At 45.9% G+C, this 19,443-nt stretch overlaps 1 protein-coding gene across 3 annotated transcripts in view; it reads left to right on the top strand.

Annotated features, from left to right (window-relative positions):
- SORL1 (sortilin related receptor 1) overlaps positions 1-19,443 on the top strand; it is a 173,187-nt gene that overhangs the window by 61,336 nt on the left and 92,408 nt on the right. For all 3 annotated transcript variants that reach the window (XM_086678837.1, XM_086678836.1, XM_086678835.1), the window contains exons 9-12: positions 12-204; positions 2,595-2,712; positions 2,926-2,999; positions 13,478-13,566. In XM_086678837.1, the coding sequence (XP_086534963.1) occupies positions 12-204; positions 2,595-2,712; positions 2,926-2,999; positions 13,478-13,566 (474 nt within the window). The remainder of the gene's footprint in view (positions 1-11; positions 205-2,594; positions 2,713-2,925; positions 3,000-13,477; positions 13,567-19,443) is intronic.

The following is a 19,443-nucleotide window of genomic DNA, read 5'->3' as shown; positions in this document are numbered from 1 at the left end:
CTCTTACGCAGGTATTTTGCAAATGAGCCATTTGCTGACTTCCACCGAGTGGAAGGGTTACAAGGAGTCTACATTGCTACTCTGATAAACGGTTCTATGAATGAGGAGAACATGAGATCAGTCATCACCTTTGACAAAGGTGGCACCTGGGAATTTCTTCAGGCGCCAGCCTTCACAGGATATGGAGAAAAAATCAATTGTGAGGTATCGATGCTTTCATCTTGTTTGGGCTTTTAATACAAATTTTTATGTGGCGATCTGCCCTTACAGTTCCCAAACTCAGCACCCAGACACCCGGAGCTGCCGTGGTGAACTCCCAGGGGCACCTGGGATGTTTTTAAGGGAAACACATGACAACGTGATATTTGTTCGTCACCCTGTGAAATGCTGTCTTGAGTTAGTTCCTAGTTTCAACATTACTTCATGCTGTATTTCTTTGGGAGGCATCGTTCCTTGGTGAAGCTGGATTTTCTAGCAGGTGATAAGATAAAAAGCAAGTGGGAAAATCAGGGTGGAGCAGGAAATGACATTGGTATGATTCTAAACTTTGAGAAGTTACGTAGTACCCATCAGGTGCACATATCCCGTATTAAGCAAATGTGGTTATTTAAGAATGAAATAGAAATTTTGTTTTCTTTCTCTTTCTCTTTCTGTGTATATGTATATATGTGTGTGTATATATATGTGTGTGTGTGTACATGTATATATACATATGTATATATATATGTTTTTTTGAGCTGCTACTAAGTTATTAGAACATGTATACTTATTTAAGTTGCTTGGCCTTAACTACTTAAAAAACAAGTGTTGGTATTTCTTCTGGCCTGAGGCTGCTATAAAAAATTCATGGGGATACGAATTATGTTGTGAACCAGAAAAGTTTTGGAAACTCTGACATTTAAAGTCCCACATTGATGTGGAACTTGAAAAAAAAAAAATGCTTTCTTGAATAGAATTTAGGATTCTACAATTTTCCCAATCAGTGGCTCCATCTGAAAAGCTGAGAATATGAAAGGTATTAGTTGGTCTCACTAAAGGGTTCCCCCTCCCCTAGGTGGCTCCTTTCTTGTCTCTTGGAAGAACAGTGCGTTCTTGGCTTTGAGTTCCTTGGCCTTATGTGACATCCCACACCTCCACTTTCGCCTTGCACAAGGGATCTGGGGTATATAAAGTAGGTGGGCAGAAGGAACTCAGAAAAACTCGAGTGGCAGCAGTCCTTGGAAAAACCGTAAGAGTTAGACGGTCACCTGGTCTTTTGGGTTTTTGAATTTTGTTTGTCCACGATTGTGTCGACTCTACTGTATGCTGTATCTGTGGCCATTGGGAAATTTGTTTTGGAGGCTCTTGCTTTCCCCAGGCTTCTCGGTTACTCTTCCCTATTTGGCAACAGGTTTCGGCTTACCACATGGAGTCTCACTTGGGGAAGAGGCAGGATAGAAGTAGATAAGAGACAAACATACAGGTGCTTCTTTATTCAGGAGTGTCTTCTAGATTTGGGGAGTGTTTCGTGAGTCTGTGTGGATGGGGGTGGGCTGCTTTTGAGTGTCCGCTGGGGGTCTGAGCCCTAGTTGTATAGAATTAATGGTGTTGTTGAAACTCCGCTTATTCCCCTGACTGATCTGTTTAGTTATGAGTTGTACAACAGTTGGTCGAGCTTTTCGTTTCTGCTTGTGAGTTTAGGTGGTGAAAGAACAGGCTGGTCGGCACATCTTTCTTTGAGACCCAGCCTAACTTGCTCCAGTTTTCATTTGCGAAACTGCGATGCCAGCAAGGTGGACGTTTGTTAGATCCTTTTTTATAAAAACCAGCGTATCTTGCAGACCATGTCAACTTTTACCTATTAACGTGAGCGCACCCAAGAGTTACCCCGTCTAGAACACCAGACGTGGCCGAATGACATTCGACCAGCACATTCTGGCCAAGGGAATCAGGCCTGACCACACAGCAAACGGCTTTGTTTGCAGAACTATTAAAATCCGAATGTGAAGTGGTGGAGGCAAGTTTGAGTAACTCGTTTTGCAGTGGACGTTCATCGCAGGGCTGGTTCTTCGGACGAATGCAGACTGCATCACAATTGTTTTCATGTGGATTTTTAGATCTCATGTGTTGTACATCTGGGAGCTTTATGACTTCTGATCCTTGGTGTTTCCTCTGACGGCGTTGCGTAAATCCTATTTGCAATTGATCTCTCCTGACTTAAACAACGAGTGCCCTGAAATCATTTCATTTCTCTTCGGTCCCAAATCACGTGAGAGTTATCTCTGGGTAATCTAGAGGGAGTGATAGCTTTCGATCTATTTGAGTTGACACTGATTTCTAATTGCCATTCTCCGAGAGTCTCCGAAGGAATGTTTTAATTTTATTTTTCTCTTTTCTTCAGCGGGAGGCATTTGTGTGGTTCGGATAATCGCATCCACCTGGGGTGGGAGGGGGGACGGTGTGGGGACAGCTGGGGCGTGAGTTCTGGTTTCCTCTGGGCCAGATTCCCTTTTCGCTGTGTGTGGCTGCAGTGTTTTCACACGGGCCTCCGTGTTTTGGGGGAGCAGGAGGCATCCTGTCACGTGCTGATGGGGTCTGGAACTTGTGTCCCGTAGCTCGCCCAGGGCTGTTCCCTCCACCTGGCCCAGCGGCTCAGCCAGCTGCTCAACCTTCAGCTCCGGAGGATGCCCATCCTGTCCAAGGAGTCCGCTCCCGGGCTCATCATTGCCACTGGTAGGTCTGCGTTGCTGCTTCTCACTTAGGCCCTGAGCTCTTTGGTTACACGCAGCCGAATACGCGGTGACCACGGACACCTGCCGCGGCAGGTGCCGTTTGTGGTTTTGAGACGTTCTCAGTCGCTAAATACCACTTCGGATTCCTAGCTGGGCAAGGCGGGTATCTGACATATTCTTGAAATTGAAAGTCATTATTCCTCTTGCATTTCAGGGTCAGTGGGAAAGAACTTGGCAAGCAAGACGAACGTGTACATCTCCAGCAGTGCCGGAGCCCGATGGCGAGAGGTCAGCTCCACCCCCCCCCCCCCCCCGACCCCAACCTGCCCCCAGCCTCAGTCCGTGTTCTTGTTTGTCTGAGAACACGATTGGGCCTCAGCACTTCAGGAACACTTGTGGCCTCAGGTGGAGGTCAATGGCACCAAGTATGACTACAAAATAAAGAGGGGAACCCAGAGCCACACGTGAGCGCCCGCTGCGCTGACTTGTGTCCACACCTTGTAATGTGGGCTCGCGATTTTGCCGAAAGATAGCCCTTTGAATCAAAAACAGACCTTTTCTTCCCCCTGCCTTGTAAATGTAACTAAATATCCCAAGAGGACAAAGCAATGCCCAGTTTGCAGGGCCTGGCATGGGGCGGGTACGCAGCGTAACGTTTGCAGACCCTGTCAGTAAAGGACGGTGTGGGTATCTGGTGTGAAGCTGGCTGTTTTATTTATTTTTGTATCTTTTTTTCGTTAAAACTTTTTAAAAATGTTTGTTTATTTTTGAGAGAGAGAGTGCAAGCGAGGGAGGGGCAGAGAGAGAGAGGGAGACACAGAATCCGAAGCAGGTTCCAAGCTCTGGGCTCTCAGCACCGAGCCCGACGCGGGGCTCGAACCCGTGAACTGGGAGAGCGTGACCTGAGCCGAAGTGAGTCGCTCAATCGACTGAGCCACCCAGGTGCCACAGAAGACTGTTTTTACCTTAAGTTCGTAGAGCTACTTTGGGTCCTTAGGCACTGATCATACTAGTTCTGAAAGTAGGACTCGCTTTATAGTCCCAAAATGTTCATCCAGCCCTGGACATTAGAGAATTGCCAAACCTGTTAAAAAAAAAAAAAAGATGAAAAACAACGCTTTCAGCAGCCTCCCATGCCAAGGGGTTGCTTTCAGGGGCACTCTCCTGCCCGTGTGGGGAGCCACCAGGAGATCGCAACAGACTCCTGGGCAAGAATTTAACTGAGTACGTCCCGCGTGATGTCAGGAGGGATGTAGCGTTCTCAGAAGAACCAGCATCTTCACGGTGCTGCTTATTGGGGAATATGATATGTACACGTTCATATTTACTTCTTTATTTTTATTGTTTTTTCTTTGAGCGAGAGAGAGAGGGTGCAAGTGATCCAGGGGGAGAGTGGGGCAGAGAGAGAGAGAGAGAGAATCCCAGGAGGGGCAGAGGGAATGAGAGAGAGAAAGGCAGGGCTCACCCAAAGTGTGGGGCTTGGGGCTTGAGCTCACTCGATGTGGGACTTGAACTCACAAACCGTGAGATCATGACCTGAGCCTAAGTCAGATGTCTGAGCCACACAGGTGCCCTGTACACATTTATATTTAAATATGTACTATATGAAGCATTAATAATACCCGACGTGTGTTTGGCTTCTGTACAGTTTACAGAGACCTAGCACCTCTCTCCTACGAGGTAGGGCTTGCCGTCCTTCAGGCTGAGGGATCTGGGACCGAGACGTCATGTGTGCGTGTAAATAAAGAACCATCCAGGATGGTGGAGAACATAACTCCGTGTTCGGGTGAAAGATGTCGTTCAGGCCCAGGAGTCAAAAAGCGTGAACAGTTTGGAGTGTGGGGGGCATCCTTGCGCCGCCCCCTTGGGAAGGATTAAACAGCTGGCTTTCCTCTTCTGGGGAGCCAGACCTTCCTTTTGAAACGGGGTGTTCTCTCCTCAGCGGATAGGCTTGTGGTTTGTTTTGGACCTTCTGATGTCGGTGTCCTCTGGGATTTGAACATCTGCGAGTGCTCTCCTTCAGGGTAGAAAGCAGTGGCTTGTTCCTTCTCCAGTGAAGCAGTGTCATGTGGCCAGTGCTGGGGCCACTCTTGTGCCTCCTGCCAGGCATGCTTCATGCCCGCCAAGAGCAGCCATTGCACAAGGGATCTTATTTTTTGGAAGGAGGGGAGAGGAGGGTTGAGACCGCGTCTGTGCGAGTGGGCATCTGAGTGCGCTCAGGCGGTGTTCGCATGGGACAGTCTGGGGGGTTTGAAGGGCATGGATGGTGACAGGGGAAGTGTGAGGTAGAGATGCGGTGGGTAGAGGTTGCCCAGAAAATTGGTGACCGTACTTCTTGTTCCCCTCCCGGTACTCATGAGTAGCGTAAATTCCCCGATCCCGAGTTCTTTTCTGTGCCGTCTTTCCTTACCTTTATTTGTTGAGGACAGTAAACTCTGCATAGGAAAGGCTACGGTTTGATCAGAATTGGTCACCATCCCTAAACCGTCGCCGACCCCACAGTTAAGACAACAAGCGTTTCTGTCCCTCCCCAAAGTATCTTTCTTCCCCCTTCGCAGTCAGTCCATCCTTCTCTTGACCTCGTCCCTCCCTGCCAGATTATTAGTTAGCGTTTTCTAGAATTTTATATAAATGGATTCATAACATGCCACCCGTTTGCCTGGCTTCTGTCCCTCGTCATGGTGATTTTGAGGTGTATTCATGCGGTTTCATGTATCAAGGGCTCTTTCCCATTTTGTTGTTGATTAGCGTCCCACTGTAGGGATATTCTACAATTTGTTTATCCATTCGTCTGTTGATGGGCATTACAGTTTTTGCCGATTATAAATTATAGCGGTTATAACATTTGATCACGTGCTTTTTTTTTTTTTTTTTTTTAAGCTACATATTTCTATTTCTTCCGGGCTGATACCTCAGAATGGAATGACTGGACAGCTTAGTGGGTCTTATGTTTAACTTTTTAAGGAATTACCAAATTGTTTTTCCAAGTGGATGTACCATTTTACATTTCCACCAACAGTGTGTGAGAGTTCTGAATGCTTCAGGTCCACGCCAACAGTTGGTATGGTCAGTCTTTTTAATTTTAGACAGTTTGATGAGTATGCAGTGATGTCTCATCACGGTTTTTAAGAGAGGGATTGAGAGAGAGAGGGATTGAGAGAGAGAGAGAGCATGAGCAGGTGAGGGGCAGAGAGAGGGGGAGAGACAGAATCCCAAACAGTCTCCATGCTGTCAGCACAGAGTCCGATGCGGGCTTGAACCCATGAACCATGAGATCATAACCTGAGCCAAAATCAAGAGTCAGGCTCAGTCTGACTGAGCCACCCAGGCATCCCCCTCATCATGGACTTAATTGGCCTTTCCTTGGTGACTAATGATGCTGAGCTTCTTCTCATATGCTCATTGGCTATTTAAAAATTATGCTGTGCAGTGTTCACATCTTGTACCTATTTTACTTTAGTTTGTTTTAATTAAAAAATTTTTTAAAAATGTTTTTTGTTATTTTTTAGAGAGAGAGATCATCACGCGTGAGCTGGGGAGGGCCAGAGGGAGGGAGGCAGAGGATCTGAGGCAGGCTCTTTGCTGACAGCAGAGACCCCGATGCTGGGCTTGAACTCCATGAACCATGAGATCATGACCCGAGCCAAAGTCAGACGCTTAACCAACTGAGCCACCCAGGTGTCCCGCTTGCCTTTTTTTTTTTTTTTTTTAAATGATTATAGTGGACACCATGTATTGTTGGCTGATAGATGTTACTCCTGACTGTCGAGAAAGTTAGACGAGTCTGGGAGGTTCTGGGACCTTTTCTTTGTGAGCCTGGATAAATCTTCTGTGCCCTTTGGAGCTGAGGTTTTCCCCATCTGAAATTGGGTAGTTGATTTAGAATTATAAAATGACAGCCTGTCAGAGCTGACCAGGGTCCTTACGTGTCAGCATCGATGATGAGACTGAGGCCCCAGCACGGTGGCTGGACCGGGTCTAGGGCCAGTCTCCTGAGCACCCGCCGCCCCTCCTTGTCCCACAGAATCTGCATGAGTGGGTGGGTTTATGGGAGAAGATGAAGTGGCAAGACGGAGCAGGGACAGCACAGGCTTTGGGCTGGGATAGCCCTGGAGCCATTACTTAATTGTCAAACGGAATTCAAGAGTTGGATGCTTAACTGATTGAGCCACCCAGGTGTCCCAGAATACTTTTTAAAAAGAGATTTGAAGGACCATTTTTTGAAAGTTTATTTATTTATTTTGAGGGAGAGAGAGAGAGAGAGAGAGAGAGAGAGAGAGATCACAAGCAGGGGAAGGGCAGAGAGAGAAGGAGAAAGAGAGAATCCCAAGCAGGCTCCACATTGTCCGCACAGAGCCCGACTCAGAGCTTGAAACCATGAACTGTGAGATCACCCAGCCAAAATCACGAGTCAGATGCTTAACTGACTGAGCCACCCAGGCGCCCCTCAGAATACTGGTGACACCCAACGTTGGGGGAGTTTCCCCTCACAAGGAGCAATTCTCCAGTTCTCTGCCACCAACTGGATGTCGTACACTTGAGTCATGTCCTACACTTGAGTCCTACACTCCAGCTAGCTGGAGTCACCACAGACCCCGCAGGTTAAGGGTTCAGTCTCATGAGACTGAGCCCCACCCCACCTCACCTCTCATGCTAATTGCAAGGTACAGGTTGTCACTTATTCTTTTGACTGAGCAGCTTATAAATAGGATGTTCCTATGAACCACACACCCCCCCCCCCCGCCCCGCAAGCTTCTTGGGTTCCATAATTTGCTAGAATGGCTGACAGAATTCAAGGAAATATTTACTTACGTCCATCAGTTTATTATGCAGGATATTACAAAGGCTACAGATGAGTAGCTGGATGAAGAGGTACATAGGGCAAGGTCCAGAAGGGTCCTGAGCTAGGAGCTTCTGTCCTCATGGAGGTGAGATGTGCCAGCCTCCCAGCATGTGGATGTCTCCATCAACCTGGGAGCTCTTCACATCTTTCAGTTAAGGGGATTTTTTAATTTTTATTTTTGTTAAAAAAATTTTTTTTTTTTTTTTTAACATTTATTTATTTTTGAAACAGAGAGAGAGAGAGAGAGAGAGAGAGAGTGCGCGTGCATGAGCAAGCATGAGCGGGGGAGGGGCAGAGAGAGAGGGAGACACAGAATCTGAAACAGGCCCCAGGCTCTGAGCTGTGAGCACAGAACCCGACGTGGGGCTCCCAGCTCATGGACTGCAAGATCGTGACGTCAGTCGGATACTCAACTGACTGAGCCACCCAGGAGCCCCAGGGATGTTTTTTTTTAATGGTGGCTTCATCATTTAGGCATGATTGATTATGAACTTAGACTCTCCAGCCCTCTGTCCTTTCCCCAGGGGATGGGGTGGGGCTGAAAGTTTCAGGCTTCTAATCGTGTTTAGCTTTTCTGGTAGCCAGCCCCTGTACTGTCCAGGGGTCCACCGAGAGTCACCTTATTAGAACAAAGGACTCTCCTATCATCAGGAAGTTCTAAGGGATATAGGACATATAAGATACACATCACTCCCATCAGTCGTTACAAGGTTTTTAAGAGCTCTGACCAGGAGCTGGGAATGAAGACCAAAGTACGTAATTTTTTTCATTATCGTACCATCACATATATGATATGGTATTTACATTGTTTGATTCTTGACTATTATACTAATCTCGAATTACTGGGATAAACTCGATTTCATTATGATCTATTATCCTGATTAAAAATTTTTTTTAATTTATTTTTGAGAGAAGGAGAGACAGAGTGCAAGCTGGGGAGGGGCAGAGAGAGAGAGAGTGAGACACAGAATCCGAAGCAGGCTCCAGGCTCCGAGCTACCCGCACAGAGCCTGACGCGGGGGGTCGAACTAACGAATCGTGAGATCATGATCTGAGCCAAAGTCGGACACTCAACCAACTGAGCCACCCAGGCGCCCCGATATATTATCCTTATTATATAAGGTTAGGTTTGAGTCGCTAATACTTTGTTACAGATTTTTACATTATTCACGAGAGAGATACTGGTCTGCTTTTTTTTTTTTTTTTTTTGTAATGTCTTTTCAAGTTTTGGTGTTCGGGTTGGGCTGGTGTCATAGAACAAGTTGAGCAGTGATTCCTCTTTTATGTAAAAGTGGTATTATTTTTTTTCTTGAATAATTAACCAGTGAATGTATTTTCACTTTTTTTCTGTTTTTTTTAAATTATTTTTTATTTTTTTTAATTTTTTTCAAATTTATTTTTAGTAGCACATTTTTATTCTTGGGAGTCTTCTTGGGAATGTTTTGGTTAGAAATTCAGTTTCTCTGGCAGATAGAGAACTATTCAGATTTTCTACGACTTGTATCTGTCTTGGTGAGTTTCATCTAAGTTATTGAATGTATTGGGTTAAAATGACTCAAGGTATTTTTTAATTTATTGTTTTTTAACGTTTTTATTTATTTTTGAGACAGAGAGAGACAGAGCATGAACGGGGGAGGGGCAGGGAGAGAGGGAGACACAGAATTGGAAGCAGGCTCCAGGCTCTGAGCCATCAGCCCAGAGCCCGACGCGGGGCTCGAACTCACGGACCGTGAGATCGTGACCTGAGCCGAAGTCGGACGCTTAACCGACTGAGCCACCCAGGCGCCCCTATTTTTTAATTTTTTTAAATGTCTATAGGATCTGTGGTGATAACCTGTTTTCATTCCTGATATTGATAATTTGTGTGTTTTTTTTTTTCTATTTTGCTTTTATTAGTTTAGTTACTGGTTTGTCAATATTGTTGATCGTTTTAAATTTTTTTTTTTTTCAACGTTTATTTATTTATTTTTGGGACAGAGAGAGACAGAGCATGAACGGGGGAGGGGCAGAGAGAGAGGGAGACACAGAATCGGAAACAGGCTCCAGGCTCTGAGCCATCAGCCCAGAGCCTGACGCGGGGCTCGAACTCACGGATCGCGAGATCGTGACCTGGCTGAAGTCGGACGCTTAACCGACTGCGCCACCCAGGCGCCCCTATTGTTGATCGTTTTAAAGAACATGCTTTTGGCTTTGTCTCTGTGCTTTCTTTTGTTGATTTCTGCTCTTTAGTATTGTCTTTAACGTTATTTACTTTGGATTTACTTTGCTTTTCTTGTAGTTTTTTTGGTGTAACTTTAGGTCACTGATTTTAGATGTTTTTCCTAATAGAAACATTTAAAGCTGTAAGTTTTCCTCTAAATACTGTGTTAGCTACGGCCACAAATTTTAGAGATGTTATAATTTTGCTGTCACTCAGTTCAGAATATTTTTTAATCGTCCCCTTTAAAGTTGAGATGTAATTCACATACCATAAAATTCACCATTTTATTTATTTACTTATTTTATTTATTGGGTGTGGAACCCAATGCAGGTCTTGAACTCATGACCCTGAGATCAAGACCCGAGCTTAACCGACTGAGCCACCAAGGTGCCCAAGACTGTTACCATTTAACATAATTATTGATACAGTTGGATTTAGGTCCAGGATTTTATGTATGTATATATGATGTTTATTTTTTATTCCTCTGTTCTTCCTTTACTGCCTTTTTAATATTATTTAGATAGTTTTGGCATTCTACTTTTATTTAGGTACTGTCTTTTTTATTATATTTCTTTATATTTTTTATTTTTTTTTTAATTTTTTTTTCAACGTTTTTTATTTATTTTGGGACAGAGAGAGACAGAGCATGAACGGGGGAGGGGCAGAGAGAGAGGGAGACACAGAATCGGAAACAGGCTCCAGGCTCTGAGCCATCAGCCCAGAGCCTGACGCGGGGCTCGAACTCACGGAGCGCGAGATCGTGACCTGGCTGAAGTCGGACGCTTAACCGACTGCGCCACCCAGGCGCCCCTCTTTATATTTTTTAAATAATTTATTTATTTTGAGAGAACATGGGAGGGGCAGAGAGAGAGAGGGATAGATAGAATCCCAAGCAGGCCCCACCCTATTAGTGTGGAGCCTGACGTGGGGCTTGAACCCAGGAACCATGAGATAATGACCTGAGCCAAAAGCAAGAGTCGGTTTCTTAACCAACTGAGCCACCCAGGTGCCTCTCTTTGTATTTTTTTAGCGGTTACTCTGAGGATGACAACATGTGTATTTAATCTTCCATGGTCTTTTTTGAATTAACATTGCTCTTAACATAATGTTACACCTAACCTAAAATGTAGAAACCTTGCGAGCACGTAAGTCCCTTTCTCTTTTCCTGACCTTTTTGTTATTATTCTGTGTATCCCATCGAGATACATTAAAACACTATAAGACAGTGTTTTTGCTTTTGTTTTGCTTTACCTGTTTTTAAATACCAGTTTTAATACCAGTTTTAAAGAGTTCAAGGGGGAAAAAAACAGTCTCTCGTATTTACCCAGGTTATTTCTTTTGCCCTTTCTTCATTCCTGAGAATCCCTGTAAGCCCCTGATAGGTTTCCCTGCGGCCTCAAGAAACTCCTTTAGCATTTTTTGTTGAGCAGACCTATTGGCTACGCATTTTCTTGGTTTTCCTTCATTTGAGAATCTCTGTATTTCGCTTTCCTTCCTGGAGGATATGTGTGCTGGATATAGAATTCTGGTTTGACAGTAATTTTCTCTCGGTGCTTTAAAGACGTGCTACTATCTTCTTGCCTCCCTGGTTTCTTACGAGAAATCTGTAGTCATTTTAGTTTCCAGTTTCCTGTATGCAATGCGTCATTTTGTGTAAATGCTTCAATGTTTTTTTTCCTTATCTTTGGTTTTCAGCAGTTTTCTTGTGACATATCTAGATGTGGTTTTCTTTGCGTTTGTCCTGTGTGCGTATGCTGATCTTGAGTGTGTGAATGTATGTTTTTCACCACATATGGGAAAGTTTCAGCCATTATGTCCTCAATTTTTTTTCTTTTTTTTTTTTTTTTTCCCTGCTCTAGTCCCTTTTTCCTGTTATTCTTGGACTCCAGTTACACATGCTTAGACCTTTTATTATTGTCCTCCCTGTCTGTGGGGCTTTTTTCTTTTCAATCTTTTTTTGTGTGTTCTTTTCTTTTTTTTAATTTGAAAATGTTTTTTTATGTTTGTTTATTTTTGACAGAGAGACAGAGTGCGAGCTGGGAGGGGCAGAGAGAGAGGGAGGCACAGAATCCGAAGCGGGCTCCAGGTTCTGAGCTGTCAGCACAGAGCCTGCCAGAGGGCTCGAACTCATGAGATGTGAGATCATGACCTGAGCCGAAGTCGACTGAGCCACCCAGGCGCCCCTGGTGTGCTCTTTAGGATGCATAATTTCTACTCTTCTATATTTATTGCTAAGTTCACCAATTCCTCTGTCATTTCCATTCTGTCGTTGAGCCCATTAGTGAATTTGTTACTTCAGATGTTAGATTTTTCTGTTCTAAAATTCTTTCCTTAAAAAAGAGTTTCCACTTCTCTGGGAAGAATTCATGTCTATTGTTCGTTTCAAGTGTGTTTTCCTTTAACTCATGAGACAGAGTTATGATCGTTATTTAAAGTCTTCGGTTATTCTGGCATTTGAATCATCTTGGTGTTGGCCCCGTTGATTGTCTTTTCCCTTGAGAATTGGACACGTTTTATTGGTATGCTTGCATGTTGATTAATTTTGGATTGTGTGCTGGACATGTGAATGAGATGCGTGGAATAAAATCTACTGGAGGAATGTCGATATTTTTGTTTTAGCATGTAGTAAATCTGCTCAGATTCAGACTTGAGCTTCCTTTTTGTATTCTGAGGGTGGCAGTTAAAATCTCAGTTCCGTTCGCTAAACCTTTGCTGTGCTGGTTTAGGTCCTGCTGCACACATGTTTAGTTTAGGGGTTGGGCATGAGTTCATATACACAGAATTAGAGGATTTATTTGCTTGACACTTTCCCCTCTGGGATTTCATCCACATTCTCCCAGGCCTGTAGTGGCTTCGTTTCCTGATTCCTTAGGCAGAAACAGTTTCTCCTGAAGGTTTAACCATCCATCTGGGACTGAGGTATTCCACGACTGGGACTTTCCCTTGGGGCAAAGCCATACCAGGGAACCCCAACCTTATGGTAGCTTCTCAGGTTTTTAAGTCCCCTACACAAGCCACCTGATTTTGTTTACTTTTCAGCATCCTTGGGCAGCTGATTTTTGTATCTTGTTCAAAGTTTTCAGTTGTAATTGGCAGGGACGATGGACTGCTGTGGGTTTATATAATCACGGTAGAATTCGAACTCCAGTTGGTTAATCGTTAAATTTTTTTTTAATGTTTATTTATTTTTGAGAGAAAGAGAGAGACAGAACGTGAGCAGGGGAGGGACAGAGACAGAGGGAGACACAGAATCCGAAGCAGGCTCCAGGCCCTGAGCTGTCAGCACAGAGCCCGACGCGGGGCTCGAACTCACAAACCGCAAGATCGTGACCTGAGCCGCAGTTGGACGCTCAACCGACTGAGCCACCCAGGCGCCCCTCCAGTTGGTTAATTTTTAATCTCTGGTTGGTGAGAGTAGATTTGGGTTTGACTCCTGCCTCTACTGTTTATAGTCAGCCCCTTTAATATGAACCCTGCTTTCTTCATTTGCGAAAGAAAAAAAATTAGGATATGAGAACTTGCTGTCCTATCCCAGGGTCATGTGGAGCAAACGAGGTAATGGATGTGAATGTGCCCTGAAAACCAAAACATTGTATTCAAGTGGTTGGTGTTGCTGCTGCAATTTCATGTGTGTGCCGTGTATGTGTGTGCCTTTGTGGCGTGCATGGTTTCTGCCCAGTCACCTCCACAGCGGTGGCATCAGCGCTGGCTTTTCCTCTTTAGGCACTTCCTGGACCTCACTACTATACTTGGGGAGATCATGGCGGCATCATCATGGCCATCGCCCAGGGCATGGAAACCAATGAGCTGAAGTAAGTGTTTCCGATGAAGCTTTTTCTTTTAACGTACTCCCCAAAATTTAAGTCTGTGAGTATAAGCGGATTATCTCTCTACAGCCCTAGATTGTTGACGGCACAGTTTATGACCTCAGCGTAATAACTCCCCATTTCTAATAGGGGGATGATAATCTGCCCTTCCTATTTCAAGGGGGTATCATAAGGAACAGATGAAATAATTTTATTGAGCCTACAAAGGACAGCTGTCTATAAATGTAAATTAATAATGACCAAACAATTAACTAGGGACTTTAACTTGTCTTTCTTTGCTCTGTGTGTGACATAGAATGAGTGATAATAAAAACAGTCGATAAATGATAATAGTACCTGAGTAGTCATTTCAGAATGCATTTTACGTGGTAATCCGTTGACTTCTGCTGTGATCCATTTGGGTTTTGGGATTCATAGGAACAGACCTAGAAGGGACATTTGGGGTTAACTGCTTCATGTTGTAAATGAGAAAACTGAGGCTTAGTAAGGTAAGGTAGCTTGCTGAGGATTCCCACATCTGTTAGTGACAGGCCGGACTGGTACTCATGTTAAATTGCATTCTGTACTCTTTGCAGATGTAGTGCTCTGAAAAGCAAAAATGTCAAGGGTCTGTAAACTCTGCCTGCGTAAGTCTGCTTTTATCGGAACCACTTTGATTATTTTTGTCTGAGTTGGGACAAAAGTTAGTTTTGTTAACGTTACGTCAGGGCACACGGGCTGTCACTTCTCCCTATTTTTAAAAAAATGAGCCTGTGGCTCAGTTGGTTGAGCATCCGATTTCAGCTCAGGTCATGATCTCATGGTTTGTGAGTTCGAGCCCCGCATCGGGCTCTGTGCTGACAGCTCCTTCTCTCTCTGTGTCTCCCTCTCTCTCTGCCCCTCCCCTGCCCATGCTCATGCTCCCTCTCTCTCAAAAATAAATAAATGTTAAAAATTAAAAGAAAGGTTATTTATTTTGAGAGCGAGAGGGAGAGCTAGAGCGCACGTGCACACATGCTAACTGAGGAGTGGCAGAGAGAGAGGGAGACAGAGAATCCTAAGCAGGCTCCTCTCTGTCAGCACAGGGCCTGACACGGGGCTTGAACCCACAAACCGTGAGGTCATGACCTGGGCCAAAATGAAGAGTTGGACGCTTAACCATCTGAGCCACCCAGGCGCCCTCCCAGTTTTGAGCTGAACCCACAAGATGTATTACTAACGGAGGTGGAGAGGCCTCACTAATCATCTTGTTTAATGCAAAGAAGAAAGCCTTCTTTTCCTTCGCTCCTTTTAGAAACAGGGTTCAGCCGCAAGAGAGAGGTGGGTGGCTTGAAAAAAGAGGCCTTAGCATCTGGTTTCCCCTGTGGTGAATTTGCCCTGTGCTGAGGAGCCTGGCCTCAAAGAAGCAGAGAGAAGCCAAGTCCTGGCGTCTGGCTGTTCTCCAGTCCGTATGGCCCTGGTCAGCTGCTTCTCTGGAGCCAAGAGTCAGAAGCCCTGTTTGTGTGCAGCACTGTATTTGCATTCCGATTGGTGTTTGCTCCCATGAGGACAGTCACCGAGCGCTGTGCTTCCCACATTTGAGCTGCCATTTATTTACCTATCCGTCCACTTATTTATTTATCCGTCAATTATCAGTTCGCATCTCACGCGCTTAGCAAACCTGAATCGTGCCGGCTACTGAGTCTCTAAAGTAAGATGTTTCCCCTCACTCGGAAGGAGTCCATCCTCCAGGACTAAGATCCCCAGGCCAACAAACGGTGTGACGGTTGGGGCACTGCTGTGCAAGACATATGGTAGGGGACACAGTTTGGCTTCCTGTGCATCCCATGCCATTGTTTGAGTGGCAGTCCGATCGTAGAGTCAGTTTCTGGTTCTCCTAGGGTAACTTCTCTGCAGATTCCATTTGCATTCCGGGCTGGCTTCACGGAAGCCGTTCGCGTGACTCTGGTCCTCTCACACCATCTGTCGGTGCACCCGTGCTCCGGGAACGCAGTGTCATTGCTGCACCAGCAGGAGCAGCGCACGGTCAGGAAAATAAACCTGCTGCCAGAAAATCACCGTGCCTTCCCCAGACACTTAAAAGTGACCGCGGGGTTGTGGACTTGAGGGTTTGTGGGCACTGTGGCACCTTTGTATTGCCCCGGGTTGTTTGGAGGCATCTGTATGGGTGGCTCAGATAAATCACTTGCAAATACGAGAATATTTTCAGGCCTCCTAGTGACAGGTGCATGTGTCCCGAATATCAGTCTGAGCTTGGCCTAAATCTCTGTAGCCACCTGGCATTTACTTAGTATGTTGCTTTCAGAGGTTTTTGTTTTGTTTTGGTTTGGTTTTTGGGTTTTTTGTTGTAGTGGTGGTTTTGTTTTGTTTTCTGCTTCTCCTGCTTCTTTGCTTTTGACCTGTCACCCTGTGCCATCAGCTTCATCAGAAGAGAAGCAGGAAATAATACTATAGTTAGTACATATCCTCAGACTGCAGTGTCGACTTACTGTGATACCTGAGCACAAACAGAGGATTTCTGTTGCAGGTCTAGATGTGTTGGGCCCCTTCAAGTCTGGCCTCCCCGACCACCGTGATCACTCTCCTTGAGTCTCGCAGCATTTATTGGCTGTCTTATTATTTGGGCATTGATCACATATGGACGTCCCTCGCTAGTTACCCTTTCGTTATATGCCTGACTTTTTCAACTCATTAACAAGGTCTTTTGCTCAGTATTTCTATTCTGTAAAGGCTAGCAGGTGCTTAGTCAGTGTTTGATTGTTCAATAAATAGGTCATGCACACTTAGTCTTGCAAGATTGCCTATTTCTTTACCGATTTATTTAAGCATTTATTTGTTTTTGAGAGACAGAGCACGAGCAGGAGAGGGGAAGACACAGAATCCGAAGCAGGCTCCGGGCTCCAAGCTGTCAGCACAGAGCCTGACACGGGGCCCGAACCCATGAACTGTGAGATCTGAGCTGAAGTTGGACACTTAACCAACTGAGCCACTCCGGCGCCCCTCTTTACTGAGTTATAAAACCAGAAGGGGTGCAGGACTGTGGCAGGTGCGCGGCTCTGAGGGGACCGCTCCCACAGTGCTCTGCCTAAATGGCAATGGCTGGAACTCAAGTAGGAGTGGCAGGGGGTGGGGGTTGGTCCCCCAGATACGGGCAACCCAGAGGCATCAGGGCTAGCCCAGTCTACCTTCCTCACTTTTCACATAAGGAAATAATGTGACTTGTCAGTAGTTAGGGCCCAAGCTGGAACTCGAGCATATTTCTGTTAGATAATCATTTCACATCAATTACGCGAACATTTGTTGAACACGTGCAATGAACCAGACGCGGTTCTAGGTATGGAGGATGCAGAGGCGAGTGAGGCATTATTCAGGAGCTGCCTGTGCCCACTGTGGCTCTGTTATGTCTCTGAGCCAGCTACAAAGAGAGGCCAGGGGAAGGACCTGTTTCGGAAGGGAGCTTCCTGACACAAAGCCTTAGGGAAGAAAGCCATCATCAGGAACAGCAGGAACTCTCGTAAGAGTTTCAGTAGGGACAGAGGTTGGAACATTGCTTAATGTAAGAGTTAGGTTTTCGTTTTGTCTTGTTTTGATGGTGGTTCTTTTAAATTATTCACATCTGGGGTGCCTGGGTGGCTCAGTCGGTTAAGCGTCTGGCTTCGGCTAGGGTCACGATCTCACGGTTCGGGGGGTTTGAGCCCCGCGTCGGGCTCTGTGCTGACAGGTCAGAGCCTGGAGCCTGCTTCGGATTCTGTGTCTCCCTCTCTCTCTGCCCCTTCCCCACTTGCGCTCTGTCTCTCTCTCCCTCTCTCTCTCTCAAATATAAATATACATTAAAAAAAATTTAAACTATTCACGTTTTTCTTTCCCTGATTAGCGCAGATAACTAAGAGTTGGCCATTACTTGTTCAGCTTCTGCCTGGACTCTCCTCTGAGGCTGTTACCTTTGTTATTGTTAATTGAAACTGAGAGCAAGAAGTGGAACCCTGTATTTTTTGCTCTTGTGTCTGCATGTCTGAAATGAGTAAATAAGAACCCCTTCTGGGGATTCAGCTTCATTCGATCAGCACGTTGTCACCGTGAACCTGCTCAGGGGATGCACGGTTTTCTTGTGTATAATCGGTGTGTTCGTCAGAGAAGGGGCTGCTGTGTTCTTCCACTCTGATAACAAAACAAAACAAAACAAAAACCCAAACACAGGTTTGCTGACTTGATCATGAAGGACAAAATCATTTTCCATTTCTTCTAGGCAGGTTTACCTGCCAGCAAAAGGCTCTTCTTGGTAGTTTACTAATAATGTTTCGGACTCGCCCAAAAGCGTCTTTCCTCACAGGAGATTTTTTTTTTTTTTTAATTTTTTTTTAACGTTTATTTACTTTTGAGACCGAGAGAGACAGAGCATGAACGGGGGAGGGGCAGAGAGAGAGAGAGACACAGAATCTGAAGCAGGCTCCAGGCTCTGAGCTGTCAGCACAGAGCCCGACGCGGGGCTCGAACTCACGGACCGTGAGATCATGACCTGAGCCGAAGTCGGAAGCTTAACTGACTGAGCCACCCAGGCGCCCCTCTCATAGGAGATTTTTGATTGAATAGGGCTTTCCTCCCGGAGCCCTGAAAAGACAGTGCAAAGATTACATCCGGCAGTGCAGCTGTCTTTTCTGGACCTGAGTTCTGGAAGCAGCCCCTTGGTTCCAGAATGTGGGAGATGGCAGTTAGCCCGCACGCTTGTGGCAGCATTAATGGGTGGGGGGGTACCACTTACTGGGACGGTTGCAGAGAGAGCCATCCCTACCTGCTTCATTTTAACCCTCATGTGGTCTCTTTGGCCTTTGGGTTATAGTGAAGCCGGTGTTATCACCTGTTAATTGTTAAGAAACTGAGTGATGGGGTTCAAAAAATACAGTGCAGTTCATTTACTTTCCTTTAGCAAATGTTAATTAATGCCCCTTCTGTGTGCCAAGAAAGGTGCCAGCTGCCAGGGGCGGGAAAGTGAGGAGGAGGGCTCGTTTCTGACAAAGGGCAGTCTGCTCGAAGATGCTCACAACATCAGGTCATGAAAATAGAGTACGGGGTAAGAAGGAGCACACGGTGCTGTGGGAACACAGAATGGGGGCCAGGGAGAAGGAAGGAGAAGGAAGCCAGGAGAAGGAAGGAGGAGGAAGAGGAAGCTTGAGCGAGGTTGGTGTGCCATTTCAGGGTTAGAAAGACCTTGGCCAGAGAAGGTCCGGCATGAACCAGGGTGGAAGGTGTAAGCTGAGTAGTAATAGAATGCAGACTGCAGGGAGGGGGCCGTGAGACATGGGGATTGAGGTCGGCGTAGGTAGGGGCTGGGGGCCGGAGGACCTCCATGCCTCCCCGGAGAGATCAGACTTGGCCTTTCAAAGTTGGGGGTCCTAAAAACGCCTAGAGGGTTTTCAGTAGGGGAATGACAGGGCTAGATTCACGTTATGGAAAAGATGGCTCTGGCCAGCTGAGGAGGATGAACGTTAAAGAAGCAAGAGTGGACGTGAGAGAGGAAGCTGGTGGGGGGACAGAGCATTTTGGGGGACAACGTCTGCAGGACTGCTTTTGACTAGGATGACGGGGGACGCTGATCAGACCCTTCATAGAGGCGCAGGGGAAAGTGAGGGGAGCAGGCCCTGAAAGGCCATCAGAGGAATGTGGGTTTGGACACGGTGGGCTGAATTGCTCTGGGCTGTCCAAGGGGAGATGTCCAGCAGGAATCTGGACGTAATCCGTCATCTGGGTTGGCCTCCCGCCAGCACTTGAAAGCATTTTTATGGAAGTCCACCAGTCTTTCCTTGAATAATTTGAGACACGGGAAATTTACCAGATCACGAGGGGCTTCCATTTCACTTTGGGACAGTTTGTTCATGTCTCCATTCG

This window comes from Puma concolor, chromosome D1 (assembly GCF_028749965.1).
Source record: "Puma concolor isolate L17-30 chromosome D1, mPumCon1.1.hap2, whole genome shotgun sequence".
NCBI classification, from domain to species: domain Eukaryota; kingdom Metazoa; phylum Chordata; class Mammalia; order Carnivora; family Felidae; genus Puma; species Puma concolor.
This window is presented reverse-complemented; position numbering and strand designations above follow the sequence as displayed.